The following is a 16,529-nucleotide window of genomic DNA, read 5'->3' on the forward strand; positions in this document are numbered from 1 at the left end:
AAATCAACAACACTACAAGATCAACGAATGATGACTTGCAAAATTTCCTCAAGTAACTATTAACTTGGAGAGCTGAAGGTTCACGAGAACTCTGACAAAGCTGTGGCGGGTCATGGTGCCAGGGTCATAGGTCAGAGAACCACAGTTTTCCTCTTCCAGCGGATGGTTCTGACAAAAATGGACAAACACACACAGAGAGCTGGCATGGAAGATGGTAGAGGAGTGTACCAGAAGCACAAGACAGGTCAAGTACGGGCACACACACGAACAACAGAGCGAATTGTGGACAGGGGTGAGGGAGGGCACCCCAGGGTTCTACCATCTTTCTCTTCTGTGTGGTGAAGCTTGGAAGGGTTCCTCCGACCAGACCGCCATTTACCGAGCCTCTTGAAGAAATTCTCCTCTTCTTCTCGGCCGTATTCAATAGCGCTTCCCTCCGACAGCTTCACAGCACTGGTGAACTTGACCTGAGATGATGCACAGGATAAACCCAGATCAAGGCTCATTCTCTGCTAAGTGCAGCTTTATTTATAAGAAAGAAGTTTGCACTAATGGTCACGGTTAAAAATGACACCATGAATATAAATAATTTTTTCTCCTTCCCAAATGTATGATTTTTTTTTTATTCACTTCATTTTCTTATTTAACATGATAACAGTGCATCACCAAAATACTAATTAACTAGATTCTACAAGTTTGTCATTTCAAATACAATGAATGAATAATTCAAACAAATAAATAAACGATATAAATAAATAATTAAACAATAAAATATTTTGAATTATAATGCATAATTGCATAAATGCATAATAATAATTGAATAATAATGCAGGTGAATTAAGGTGAATTGTTGGAACGTAGCTATTTTGATGAACAAAAAATAGGCAACGCCAAGTCCAGCGCAGAACACGTTAGTTTTGCACCTATGCAGGTTTAAACACTTACACTTGATTAGTGCAGACAGGATGTACAGCAAAACACAAAAATATTATTTTCTAAATAAATATAAAACCACAATCTCCATGCCTTCTTCACCTCGGGGGGCTGTTTTCAGTTTATTTATGACAATCTGCTTTAGCATATTATTGTTATTACTAGTATTATTATTTACTATATGCATATTTATATTTGTTTTATTAAAAACAGGTTTAGATTTGTCCACCTGTCGGTTTTTGGAGACGTACTGTATGCGTCACTATATGGGGCATAAGAATAGGGCGTGTGTTTGGATATAACTCTTCGATATGACCATACTTTGTTATTATTGCTCATTTATTCGTTTGCTGGAAATGTTTCCTTAAGTGATGTTTCCTTATCCACAAAAATGAAGAAGTAAAATAAAGTGTAAAAGTAAAGTAAAGAGAAAGTAAAGAGGCTGAATTGAGGAGGCTTGTTCTTTATCCTTGTGCTGCAAATGGTCTGTTTAACTGTTTTCTCGCTAGTGAAACATTCAGCTTTTCCACTTATAAAGTCCCCCATGTAAATAGAAAATGTGTGATAGCACGACGCAACTGAGAGCCCTATTATACACCCGGCGCAATAAGGCGCAAAACGTGTTTGCTGCGATGTGTTGGTATTTTCAGACCAGCGCAACCCTAGTTCCATTTTGCGTCACGTTGTTTAAATAGCAAATCCATTCAAACCCACCATCATGGGTGTCCCGGTCTAGACAAGAAGTGTGTTAAGGCGCATTGTTATCGCGTTGCTAATTTGAGGAAATAAAATAGACTTTGCTATAGACCAGCTGAAAGCAAGTCTACAGTCCAGTGCAGAGCATTTTAGTTGTACACCTCGCTTACACATTTCTTAATACACACAGGATGTATAGCAATGCGCAAATATCTTTACAAATGTAAAAGAATTAAAGGATTAAAATGTTAAAAAAATTCTTATTTTCAGTTATTTTCAGGGCTTTTTCAGTTTATTCATGACAATTTGCTTTTGTATAATGTTATTATTAATAGTATTTTTATTCATTATAAGCATAATTATATTTGTTTTATTAAAAACAAGTTTAGATTTTTCCACCTGTCAGGTTTTGGACCATACTGCGCATATGATCTGTGCTTGGATATAACTCACAAACACACTTCATTATTATTGTTCATTTATTCTTTTGACCCTCTCAACTAACTATCTTGACCTTCAGAGTAAATGTAGACATTAGTTCTCACCTTGGAGCTCTGTCTGATGAAGGAGAGTCTGTCCACAGAACTGATGTCCAGTAGGTCTTCAACACCATCAGCCAGACCAGACAGAGAAGAGCGTTTCAGCCAATTACCTGTATCACACAATAAATGGTTACAATAAAGAAAGATATTTTAGCACTCTAATAAGGCCTGAACTCTGGTACCCCTTAAATGGAAGGTGCGTACAAGCCAAAATCAATGTAACAGGGAAGAATTCATGCTGGTGCTTAACAAAAGAAAAAAGGACAAACAACACATACAATTTCAAAGCAAATACTATTAAAAAAAGGAGGTTTAACTTTTAAATGCATCATTGTTCTAACTAAAGCATCCATCATTACACTGTAGGATGAGGCTGCATAACTAAAACCCAACACACATACGTAACATGGAGAGAGTGAGTGGATGGCGAACTTTCCTACGGCATGCTGGTGACACAAAGGAAAAAACACAGACATATGGATGATTTTAATAACAATTAGATACCTAGTATAACAGAACCATTCAGAACTGAAAGTTGATTTATTTTATAAAGATTTAATTAACTTCATATTCTCTCAATCTGTTAGCAAGAAAAGTGCAAAAACTGTACTTTTTAAGGATCCAAGAGCTTGTCAGTGGGAAAGAACAACTTTGTACCTTACCTAAAAAAAAAGTACACTTTAATATCTTCAAATGAAAAAACAGAAAACAAAGTATACGACAAGCTGCTGCTCTCCTAATGTAGTTTTGCACATTTATTTAAAAAAAAAAAAAGTAAACACATCAGGCAGTTCACCAGAGAAGTTAATCTTACAATGTGTGGCACACACATTTCTAGTTTTATGTTGAACTAAACACTGAAGGGTTTAGACTGAAATTAGGGTGAGTAAATGATAATGGATTCTTCATTTTTGTAAGCAATTTCTTTATGAATCATGTTTGTTGAAAAAAAAATCAACAGTCAAGACTTATTCTAATATTCTGGTTGATATTTTGCAAAAGCCAAAAATATTACCAAAAGATTTGGGGACCAACAGACACAGATTAATCACAGAACTGACATTAAAGACAGTTATAGGGTTTCAGAAGATTTCTATATCAAATCAAATTTGGGGGCGGGGCAATATAATGTATTGAAACACATTAAGCAGCACAATGAAAAACTTACGATACAATCAACTGATCACCAATCATTGATAAATCAGTAGATTTGCAGTAAATGATGCAATAAATCAGTAGATTCAGAAAGCATATTGTGACAATAAAAACTGAAATGGCTGTTGAAAATTCAAGAATAAATCATATTTTAAAATATATTGAAAACAAAAAATATACCTTTAAAATTGCAACCATACTTCACAAAATCACCAGTGGTGTATTTATTTGATAAGAAATACAGTAAAAAAAAAGCCTTTTCGGATCAAGTAAATACACCACTAGTGATATTGCTGGTGTTTTAGGAGTAATATCTAAAACATAGGTCTCAAACTCAATTCCTGGAGGGCTGCAGCTCTGCAGAGTTTTGCTCCAACCCTGATCAAACACATCTGATCCAACTAATGACGGTCTTGACTCTTTTGAACACCACGATTATTTGGCTCAACTGTGTTTGATAGGGTTGGAGCAAAACTGTGTAGAGTTGCGGCCCGCCAGGAATTGAGTTTGAGATCTATGATCTAAAACCACTGGAATATTTTGAAACCTCAACCCAACTTACACTCAAAAAAATGCTGAGTTGTATTAACCCAATGCTGGATAAATATACACAAACCCAATTCTTTTTACATTAAATTTAAATGACATTTTTGACCCAACTTTTGAGAACTTTTGTCCATGTTTGACCCAGTGCTTGGTTAATACAATCCAGTATTTTTAGATCAGGGGTCCTCAACCTTTTTCACTTTGGGTATGTATGTATATATATATATATATATATATATATATATATATATATATATATATATATATATATATATATATATATATATATATATATATACACACACACACACACATACAGTTGAAGTCAGAATCATTAGCCCCTCTGTTTATTTTTTCCCCCAATTTCTGTTTAACAGAGAGAAGATTTCTTTCAACACATTTCTAAACATAATGGTTTTAATAACTCATTTCTAAAAACTGATTTCTTATATCTTTGCCATGATTACAGTAAATATTATTTTACTAAATATTTTTCAAGACACTTCTATACAGCTTAAAGTGACATTTAAAGGCTTAACTAGGTTAATTAGATTAATTAGGCATGTTAGGGTAACTAGGCAAGTTATTGTATAATGATGGTTTGTTCAGTAGACAGTAGAAAAAAAAATTGCTTAAAGGGGCTAATAATTTTGACCTTAAAATGTTTTTAAAAAAATTTTATTTTTTGCTTTTATTCTAGTTAAAATAAAACAAATAAGACTTTCTCCAAAAGAAAAAAGATTATCAGACATACTGTGAAAATTTCCTTGCTCTGTTAAACATTATTTGGGAAATATTTAAAAAAGAAAAAAAATTTCAAAAGGGGGCTAATAATTCTGACTTCAACTGTGTATGTATATACACACACACACACACACATATATATATATATATATATATATATATATATATATATATATATATATATATATATATATATATATATATATATATATATATATAATTTTTTTTTGACCACAGGTCAACAGGGAGATTGCAAAAGACCAGCTTCTGCTTTAAACTGTACTGACTGAAGATATACTATTCAATATCTACTATTCAAAAATATACAGACAAATGTAAAATACAGTAAAACACCCTAAATCTGGTGAAATGCGTCGATCTCATGGCAGTTGAGTTTGCAGCTGGTTATATTATCAGGAGATCGCTGACAGGAACAGTGAACAGCTTCTCCAGAGCGCATCTAAAGCTCAAATGCAAGTTTATTTTACATTTTATGGCAGAAACACCATTGAGCCTTGCGAGATCCTCCTGTATGGGCACGTGTATGTTATAAAACACTCACAGGACATTAATTTGTAAAACTATGCGGATATATTAAATAGTTCACACAAAAATACACAAAAAGAGACTTTGTGTGAATGAACAGACTGACCTGCACTAGTCGTAGTCGTAGTAAGTGATCAATCAGAGAACAGGAGAAAGTACATCACTTCGATCATTTTAATATAGCATATTAATAACGAAGTCCAGAAATTATAGTATAATATTGAGAGTTCATTTTAAGCTCGTGGCCCACCTGCAGGATTGCTGAGACCCACTAGTGGGCTCCGGCCCAATGGTTGAGAATCCCTGTTTTAGATGATATACATCAACTTTTTAACATTTACTCATATAATGCATAGAACAATGATTAACAGTGAGTTCAAGACTAATTAAATTTAAAGCATGAAACCTTATGTACAAATTTATGTATTCAATCTGCTGGAATAATGCTTCCAACAATGGGATTGCAGTAGGTCTATCACACCAAAGACTCTAGAATACACAAGACATGTTACTCGTATAGTTTTGAATAGGGAAAAAAGTAATGGTCAAAATGGCAAAAGAAGCCCCACCTACTGGTAGAAGAGCCAATCATTGATCGTTATAGACTGACGTTTCTACTGGGGAAAAGCTTGGACCAGACGTGTGTTTTTATGACAGTTTGGTGCACAACAAATGCACGAGAATCTCATAGAATACTTGCTTCACAGACATAAGAAATACATCCAAATAAAGCTCAAAATCTGCTTTTAAATGAGCCAAGTGCACTTGAAAACAAAAGTTTTTTTGATTTTGTAATCTGTATGAAACAAACACGAGGTACTGCCCGTCCTGTGAAATGCATATTGCATGACAGCAGCTACTCAAACGCCCACAAACAAAGAGTCGCTGTGATTTCTGGAGGAGATTCTCCATCAAGACCAGACCAGAGTGATCTGACAAAGCATTATCCAGAGGATGATAAATGTGTAGAACGGCCATAAAAGAGGTTGGTGTCATGATCTTGTTCCTTTTAAGTGTGCATGCACATTAGCATGGGCAACCTGAAAATATGCTGAGTTTGTTTGATTCAGCATTTAGAAAGGAAACTTATGAGACAGTTGTTTAATTTTATTGGTGGTTCCAAATATGTAATATAATCGTAAGCTTGGCAAATCGTTTTGGAGAATTTGATCTCTCCACATTCAGACAGAATGCCAGAGCATACTGCTCGTGAGGTGTTTCAAAGTTGGCCGCAGAGTGAAATGACTTGCCTTAAAGGGACTTTGATCAAACATAGGGGTTAAAACTATATTAGAACTATATAGTATCAGTCAGAGCTGTGGACACATTGCTATTACTGTATTTTGTAAATTGTTATTGTCTTTAAAATGTCATAAATTATGTTATTAGGTTGTTTTATATTTGGACTTGAGTCTGTAATAAAGTTGGAATGACTGATTGATTGATTGATTGATTGGTTGATTGATTGATTAATTAACAACAGTATAACGCTAAGTGTCATTTATAACCAAATCCTTAACTCAAAGTTCATATTGTTGTTGATCATATTGTAGTTATGATAGTAATTTTCTGCTTTGTAAAAAGAACCAGAGATGAATCTACTAATGTTTGTGAAGAATTTTGAAGAAATCACACAACCATACCTATGGGCAGTTTGAGCTTCTTGCGTAGTGAGATCCGTCTGGACCGTGATCGTGAACGGCGGTCTGTCGTAGTACCAGAGTGGGCGGTGGTGCACTCTGATGTGTCCTGCTCTGATTGGCTGCTTGTGTCACTGGCGGCACTCTGAGACTTGAACATCTTTCTCCAAAAGTCTTTCCTCCCTAAAAGAGCTCCTGGGATTTGCTCCTCGCTGATGCATTGAAACAGATTCACACAAATTCAATTAAAGCATATATTTAATTTATAAATTACAAAATATTTGTCATGCTTGTGTGTGTACTTTTTTATTCCAGAAGGCTTAGCATCATCCTTTTCGTCTGCTTTTTTAGTGGTGTTGAGTTTCTCAGCGCTGTCAAGGAGTGCACTAAGAGCCACACGTCGGAAGACATTTCCATGAGACTCCTTGATAAACTGAACCAGCTGACGTATGTCACAATACAAGCCCTGATTGCAATGTGTTTAGGTGTGAGGAGAGACAGTGTGAAAAGAGAAAGATAAAAAAAGAAATACAGATTTAAATCTTCACTCTTCTTTGACTCATAACTTCTCATAATAACATTTATCACAATTTGTGATCTTATTCTTGCAATATACTTCCAAACTGTGACCTTCAGTGCATTCAAATCATCCAAATTTTAAAATGAAAAATTAAATAAAAAATAACTGTAACTTTAAATATTATTCTCCACAATTTGTGACTTTTTGTTTGTATTTTGTTTCTTTATTATAATAGTGTATTTTAAACATTAAGATGAGACAGAACACATTTTAATTAAATATTTTGATATGCAGATTACTGCAAATATTTTTTGAAAGGGTGACAAGTCTTGCAATGTGATGTTATTTGCATAGTTTGTGTCCTTATTCTGAAGAGGTCTAGCTGCTGACCAGGTGCACATGCAAGTTGAGACTGCATGTATGCTGTTAATGCGTACACCTAACCCCGCCCCTAACCCTACCTCTCACACTGACATACCTAGCTCCATTAAGTATATGTGTCTGAGACTGTGTGCCTCAGCTTGCATGTGCAAGTCTGCAGCCAGATACTATTGGTTATTCTTTATTATTGTGTTTATTGCAGACAAGAAAGCAGGTGGGGAAAATAATCAAAATGTTCAATGATCATCAGGCTTACATGAACCAGATGGAACACTAGGAGGAAGGGAATATCCAAATGAAACCCCTAATTGTAATACATCAAGCAATTAGGCTAGTTTGTCTATGCCAAGTAACTAGCATGCTAAAGGGCCACATCAGGGAACTTTATGTGTTTCCTAAATGTTTACCAAGTGGTTCAGTTCCACTGAGTGGTACAGATCTGTACAGCACAGTAAAGTACGACGTGTATATATTTCCATCAGCAGTACCAAAATAGTAAAAATAGTGGGACCCTTTCATTAGGGAACCTAGCACAAAATTAACTAATGTGTTGATCTAGACTCACTGCAGAATGCTGATTGGATCAAAGAGAATAATCACTTGTGCATGCAACAAGCCAGGGGAGCGACATCAAAGAAAGTGTCGTTTTTAAAATCAAAGGTGAGACACAACACTACAATACAATGAGGCATTTAGAAATTATCCATGGTCGACCCGAGTACAAACAAAGTTTATCTTCTTGTGGCCAACAGGCACATGCCAAGAAGCAAGAACAGAACCTACTGTATGTCCTCCATTGTTGTTTATGGCTTTATTCAAAAGCCTCGTCTAAACATGTGGACAGCAAAAGGTACACAGATTCCTCTTTCTTTTTCTTTGGTGTGCTGCACTTTTACCAAAGAAGTAATATGTAAATGTATGGCTTTCCTATTCAAGTGAGAATGACAATGACAGCAACATTCTGTTGCACACCATGGCTACCAAGTAATGGTAATATTGCCTTCATTGATTTTTTTCCCTTTGACTCAATAATCGACTCAAATGCAATCCATGATGGTCCTTAACTTCAGTTTCCCTTCACTGTAGGAGAGGTCATGGTTGACTTAATATGGTCATTATAATTGTATAATTGCCCTGCCTTTCCTGAGTTTACCCCATCATGGCCACCATTCCAGAGTCTCATCCCAACATGGTCTCTTGTCTATAAAGTTGTCCCATTATGGTCAACATTCTTCTGCACACAGGCTACACATGGTTTGTCTGTTCCCAATCCTCCTGAGGTTTCAGAATTAGCTCTAAATCATAATTTTACTCCAAACCCTGCTCAAGTCTCAGACTCCACTCCTGAGCTCACTACCATCCAGAAATCCCCTCTAGAGCCCATACCAGTTCCTGCTGCAGTCCAGGACTCTCCTGCTCTAAAACTTTTACCTGTCCCGTCAAGGCCATGGAGGAAACTTTCTGTAATGTCTGCTGGGTCTATCTGTTTCCAGTTCTCTATAGTCTATTTTGCAGTTCTGCTATGGTGGTCCTCAGCTCTGTGTTTTCCAAATCCGTTAGCCCCACTGTGGTCTTTTGCTCCACCATGGTGGGCCCCTGGCTTCTGGTTTCTCATATCCACCCTAATTATCTGCCCTGTTTCTCTGCTTCTACCTGGTCACATTGCTCACAGAGTGTTTTACTACATATACTGTATTATAGACCTGACCCTCCTATCCTCTCCCTTGATCACTTTCACTCTTTGAGTCATTTTGCATGTTGGAGTGTCTGCAAGGGGCTCTTATGTTTTGGGACTTGGGTTTTGGATATTTCTCTGTTTTTCCCGTTCTTTCTTGTGCCTATTTCCAAATGGCTCCTGTTCCTACAACCCCAAATCAGAAAAAGTTGGGACAGTATGGAAAACACAAATAAAAAAAGAAAGAAGTGATTTCTAAATTTACTTTGCATTGTACTTCATTGCAGACAATACAGCAAACATTATTTAATGTGTTCCTCATGATTTTTATTTTTATTTATTTATTTTTTTATGGATTCCATTTTTGGTTCTTGCAACACATTTAAAAAAAATTGGAACAGTAAAGCATTTACCACAATGTAATGTTGCCATTCCTTTTCACAACACTTAAAAGACATTTGGGTACTGAAGACACCAAATGATGAAGTGTTTCAGGTGTAATTTTGTCCCATTCTTCTTGCAAACAAGTCTTCAGGTGGGCAACTCTTCGTTGTCTCATTTTGCGCTCTAAAATGTGCCACAGATTTTCTGTTGGAGATAGGTCTGGGCTGCAGGCAGTACCAGTATCCTCTTTCTCCACAGCCAGGACTTTGTAATGTGTGCAGAATGTGATTTTGCGTTGTCTTGCTGAAATATGCATTGGCGTCCATGGAAAAGATGTCTTCGTGAATTCAGCATTTTGTGCTCCAAAATCTCTATGTACTTTTCAGCATTAATAGTGGCTTCACAGAAGTGCAAGTTACCTCTGCCAAGGGCACTGACAAAACCCCATTTCTCCCAAGAATATACCTGAAACTGATTCATCTGACCGCAGTACACGTTTTCATTGTGTGATGGTCCATCCTAGAAGCGTACAAGCCCAGAGAAGTGGACAGCACTTCTGGACACTGTTAACATAGGGCTTCCTTTTGGCACAGTACAGTTTTAACTGCCACTTGCGGATGTAACTATGTATTGTGGTATTTGATAGAGTTTGATAGAGTAAATTTGGAAATCCCTACTTATTTGTGGGTTTTTTTTAATTTGGGTTTGTATTTCACCTTTGTAAGTTACTTTGTTTACCCCTGTTAGGTTCCTCAGTAACTGATTAGCTCTCCTCTTCTTTTTACCTCATTATCTTGTGTATACTTACCCCTCCGTTTCAGTTACTGTTTGTTGGCCATTTTTGTACCTCACCTTGTCTTCTCTTTGGCTCTATATTAACAACATCTCATAGCGTGTTGTAAATTTGTGATTGAACAGCAGTATCAGCAAGTATTTTTGTTTCTGTGTTGTAACTTGTATAAATGTAATTTATAAACAGATTATGCCAATAATAATTGTGACATTAGATCCCTTTGCTATTGTTGTGTGATTACATTGTGCATGGTTAGTACAAGTGATACTGTCAACAAATGTAATCTCAAGCCCAATGATTAATCAATCCATGCACAAAATCTTACCAGGTTCTCAGAACTGTGAAGTTCATGGGTAGTGGAGGCACATCTTGTGATAAGAGACTTGAACATACAGCCCACCACCACAGTTTCCATGCTCTGGGCCAGAGACTTATCTCCTCCAGTGGTAAAGTTGTTCCCGAAGCCAGCCTTGTCTGCAAACACAACCAAGTAATCTCAGGGGAAAACCTGTGACCTGGATGCCATATATAGGCAAAATCACTGTGGCTCAGCCAAAAGTGCCAAACAATAAAGAAAGCAGGAAGCATAGATGTTTACAAGATGAAAAGGGGGAAAATCAATAGCACATATGATAGGAAAACCTAAAAAGTGATTGCGGGATTTGAAGGTTTGCATACATGCAAGTGACTGTGGCCCGAGAGATAGTTATAGACCTATCAATCAGGTCATGCTCGGATTTAAAAGCAATGTTGACTTTTGTTGAGCTTGATCTAAAAAGACGGCTTTCAGATTGTTTATACGGTAAGGTCTATGCACTGTTTTGCTCTACTACAGGCGAGACCATTGTGAGGGGTGCAGGAATGGGTGTAATGCCTAGTTTTGGCAGTAAATTTAGATATAGTGTATCTACCGATGTTTCTTTTATTCGCCCTCCTGGACCTCTCACCTGCACTGCCGTATTCTGCAAGAGAAAAGATGGTGGGCAAAATTGGTGTCAGGCCAGCACAGACATGTACTCGTAAGTCAGGAAACACCAACTCACTATAAAACGCACCCACACACTGACACACACACCCACAAATGCAAACAAAAAAACAAACAAAAAACCATAGGGATATAATTTTCATAACATTCACTCATGTTCACTAACTTGCCAGAAATCAATTGAAATTCAGCTTATCTTGCTGTTTTAACTACATAAAATGAAAAAAAGAAAGAATTGACACTGTCAGCATGATGTTTGGCAAGTCTGATGAAAGGATGAGTGATGAGGGTTTGACTGACAAACAGAGAGAGTTTGACTGACGGACAGAAAGAAAGAAAGACAGACAGACAGACAGAAAGAAAAAGAAAGAAAGAAATTCACTGGAGGACATGAAGGCAGAAGACAGAGGAGGCCGAGGAGCGAGAAATGAACAACATTAAAAAAATGTAGAGACAATCTGCAATTGCATCAAATTTCTTATTTAGTTTTTGTTTATATCACATGGCTTTTAAATGTAAAATAAGACTTCCTTTTTGATGTCTACTCCAAAATTACATGTAAATGGTATAAAGCTGAATCTCCAAATCATCTGAATTCCAAATATATTTTTTGAAATAGTTCATCATTTAATACTGAGACAGGAATGAAAGAGTCTTGATAAATAATGCTAAATTATTCAGCATCATTCAGTAGGATATTCTGCTGTATTTAGGTGCTATGATCTGTTCTGATCGCTCACAGCTGTTATTAAGCATAATTACTGTTTTGAATGTGGGACATGTGGTATGGGACATAAATATTCAATGTTCTGATGGCAATGTGAAAAAATGATTAATAAGCCACAGTGTTCACTGGACAATTTGAGACTTTACTACATGCTGTAAACTGCTCATTTTTGTTATATTAACTGATCCTTAATGTTTAAACCTGAAGTAGATTATTTACCAATTACTAAATACACAAATGTTATTATATTACTATAGCTTAAGGCCTTTTTTACTTTAAAAAATCAGCTTATTTAAAAAAATTCACATATTATCACTATCTTAAATATGCTACTTATTCTGTACACAAAATAATAACATTTAACTAACTAATTTAGCTACAATGTAAAGCCTTTGTTGACTTTAACCCTTGTGTATTGTTGAAATGTACTACCCTTTTATTACTGTATGTTGACTTTCAATATAATGGTATTTTTTGATTGCAAAGTCTTGACATCATATAGTCATGCATTCTTGATTGTTGGTGGTTTTTCCTGTGGGGAAGAGGTACAATTTCTTTTATAAAGAGTTCTATGGAGTAGAACAGCAAATTATATTGTACATGCAGAAATATACTTATTATGTTTACTATGTTCTTAAAGCTGATTATATATATATATATATATATATATATATATATATATATATATATATATATATATATATATATATATATATATATATATATATATATATATATACAGTTGAAGTTTAATACATATATATAATCAGCTTAAAGAACATAGTAAACATAGCAAGTGAAATATTACATATTTTGATTGATTTTCTCAGACTCTTGAGGTCTCTTCAGGTCTTTTTCTCAATCTCATGCACACACACTCCATATAAAAGCCAGAAACAAAGCCTTTTTTGGACTGCAACCGATGATCAAAGGTAAAACATACTAATTTAACTTCTTCCCAACAGGGAAAACCACTAACGATCATTAAGAATGCACGATTATATGGTATCATAGCTTTGCAATCAAAAAATGTGATTATAATGAATGTAAATGGGGCAAAAACAGCCATTAACATTATGAAAGGGTAGTCAATTTGCCCAGAGTGTATTGTTGAGTTTTTGAAAAGTCTTAAAGCATTTTTACAAAAACATGTGTCAAAATAAGATTCGTCACCAAAAATCATTCCATTTGCTGAAAAACAGAGATATCTGTGGTCAAATTAAGTCTCAAAACCACCCCAGAGTGGATGAAAACATCCCAAGCAACACACAAGGGTTAAGTTCTCTATTATTCAACTCTTATTTATGTCTCTTACCGGTTTGTTGTTCTTCCAAGCAATGGTTTCTTGCTTTTTCTTGCCTCTAGACATCTATCAGAGGTTTTATCCTCACCGTGTAAAATTAATACTCCAGTCAAATTAATTTGACAAAATTACAAAACTACCAAAAGCTTGATCAAAATGTCAAAAGTTTGGAATAATTAGGATTTTTATGAATGATTTTTAGGGTCTCTTTTGCTCAACTGCATGATTGGGTGCTGAACCAAATTGACTACTTACTTACTTATTATTTCCAAATTTAATCACAAATTATTGAACGGCAGTGTTTCCAATATTGTTCTATTCACAGTTTTTTTGGTTAAAAAAAATGCAGCATTGGTGAAAATAAGTTTATTATAAAAAAAAAAAAATCTTAATTATACCAAAGTTTTGACTAGTAGTGTATATTCTATTTTAAATTTCAATGTAAAATTAATTAAACAGAGTTTCATATCAAAACACAGTACAATAGTCAGTCTATCTCTTATTTAGGAAAACACAAATACATCTCTATTTCTGATGCATGAAGATGGGGCCCATGCTGTAATATTGGAGATTTCAGAAACGGGGAAAAAACATGTTCATGGGCAAACTAAACACATGCACTTTATTATTAAGTGCAGCTCTGCCCTCTTACTGTCAGTGATTGGCTCCATGCAGAAGCCAAGCAATGCGTGCAGGAAATCCACTATGTTGTTGAGTGAATCCTTGTTGACGTATTCTTTCATAGTCTGCCGAAACTGCACTTTATCCAGCTTGTAAAGAGTAGTCAAACAGTTCTGAGCCTAAATAAAAAAATTGGACAAAGTATGTAGTCATTCACTATTTTAGAAGACACAGTTATTAAACCATGCAGAGTAATCAACTTTGTGCTAAATATAAACAGTGCTCAGCATAATTGAGTCCACCTTATCTTGAAAATAAATATTTTTATCCATTTCTCAGTGAATATAGGCAATGTATTTTTGTGCATTTGAACAAAACAGATGTATTAAACAGATATATTTATTAAATTTATATTTATTCACCAAACATTCAGAAATTAAACCATAATACGATTTAATTCAAGCTAAATATTGCAAAAAAAAAAAAAAATTTATTACTAACTACAAAATTTCAACAATTTTTTTTTTTGCTTCTCTTGATTTTTCCTCTTTTTAAAATTTGTATTTAATATTTTTCTATAACATATAAATATGGGTGTACTAGTTTTTGGACCATTATTGTAAGTTATTTTTTAGATAAGCTCCAGATTTGACTTTATTGCTGCCTAATCTAATGTATATGCACAAATATAATTTTGTACAGCTTCCTATTAAAAATATGAATTTAAAAGATGGATTTGTGAGGGGTGTACTTATATATGCTGAGCACTGCATTATAAAATCCATATACTTTATCAATATGACCAATAGATTGACAGTAAATCAATATACAGGTTAACATTTACTGTCCTGTTTACACCTAGCAATAAGAAGCATTTTTCATTGATCCAATCACAAGTGGACGACACTAAATACAGATGTAATTGGTTGTAAATTGTTGAAAATAATCATAATGCTGTTGAAGTTTAGACACTCATGTGGTCGAATGTGTTCAAACAGCCATAAAAGGCCAGCAATCTGCCTACTGACCTCATTATTTAAATAGTTCATCCAAAACAATTAAATTACCTCACTATTTACTTATCACCAAGCCATCCTTCACTGTAAAAAATGCTGCTGGTTCCACACAATCGATTTGTGTTGGAACAACATGAAGGAATTAAGTTAACTTATTAGATTTTACAAATTTAAGATGATTAAACATTAAACAATTAAGCTGTTCACCCAAATAACACACGAATTGTGTTTTTTCAGCTTAATTTAAATTACTTTGAACAAACAGCAAACGCCTTTGAGTGTTGGCAGATAAGACTTTCTCCTTTCAGACAAACACAGTCAGAAGTATTGTTACATTTTTTTTATGGCTCTTCAATGTCATAATTTGGTCCTTTATTGAAGCTTCCAAAAGCGTATTTTGTTAGCGGCGACGCAGACAATAATGTCACAGATTCTTGTGCTCACACTCACAACTGCATGATAACATGTCGATGCTGTGGACATTTGTGATTTGCCCCTATGACCGCACAAGTTGTATAATCTCCCAACGCAGTGTGTTTTCTCAGAGACAGGAAAGATAACTCACAAAGTGATCTTCCTCTCCCCGCGTCTACAGTCCAGCAGCATAGGTGGAAAACGCACTGACCTATTGGAGCATTAACATAAATTTCCCATGTACTAGGCCAGTGGTTACCAAAGTGGGCGTCGGGTGGTCGCTTGGTGATTGCCAAAAATCTAATTCCTATTATTAAACTATAAAATTAGAATATTTTATCCATAACCCACAGAAGATAAAAATAGTAGTTAATAGTTACACTAAAAAAACATTATGCATTTGTTGTGACCCCTTAGGCGATTGTGTTATATTAAAGATGCAGCAACAGCATCAGATGCAGCAGATTGATTTATGACAGCAAGTTAAACTTTTACGACACTCATGTACATTAAAAATAAATACAGACCACAACTGAACATGGAGGATGATTTCTGAGTGGCATTCTCCAAAATTAAATGAAAAATAGACTTGGACCTATTGGTGTGTGTGTTTGCATCGTTGCATGCAAGGTTTGTATAACCACCTCAAAGCATATTGGGGTTGCGAGGCTAATAATTTTGACCTGGCACTGTTATTTTGGGGGTCGCGGCCTGAAAAGTTTGGGAACCCCTGCACTAGACCACCTGTTTGCTCCAGGGCTGTGTCCGAAATCACCTATTACTTGATTTGAAATGGAATTCACTACACGACTGTTAGAAAAGTGCATTCTTTACGGTATGAATGAGAGCAGTATAAATGGGACATATTGTACTACATTAACCATTAATCATTATCACGTGACTTACTC

The 16,529-nt window shown here is 35.2% G+C and overlaps 1 protein-coding gene across 1 annotated transcript in view; it reads right to left on the reverse strand.

Moving 5' to 3' along the window:
• The window catches only part of LOC130230614 (protein unc-80 homolog), a 116,043-nt gene that overhangs the window by 73,306 nt on the left and 26,208 nt on the right, over positions 1 to 16,529 (reverse strand). Inside the window, exons 15-21 of the mRNA XM_056459727.1 lie at positions 14,223 to 14,370; positions 11,467 to 11,517; positions 10,881 to 11,029; positions 7,105 to 7,268; positions 6,806 to 7,014; positions 2,175 to 2,281; positions 320 to 467 (exon numbers count right to left, since the gene is read on the reverse strand). Of these exons, the coding sequence (XP_056315702.1) occupies positions 320 to 467; positions 2,175 to 2,281; positions 6,806 to 7,014; positions 7,105 to 7,268; positions 10,881 to 11,029; positions 11,467 to 11,517; positions 14,223 to 14,370 (976 nt within the window). The remainder of the gene's footprint in view (positions 1 to 319; positions 468 to 2,174; positions 2,282 to 6,805; positions 7,015 to 7,104; positions 7,269 to 10,880; positions 11,030 to 11,466; positions 11,518 to 14,222; positions 14,371 to 16,529) is intronic.

This window comes from Danio aesculapii, chromosome 6, assembly GCF_903798145.1.
Source record: "Danio aesculapii chromosome 6, fDanAes4.1, whole genome shotgun sequence".
NCBI lineage: Eukaryota > Metazoa > Chordata > Actinopteri > Cypriniformes > Danionidae > Danio > Danio aesculapii.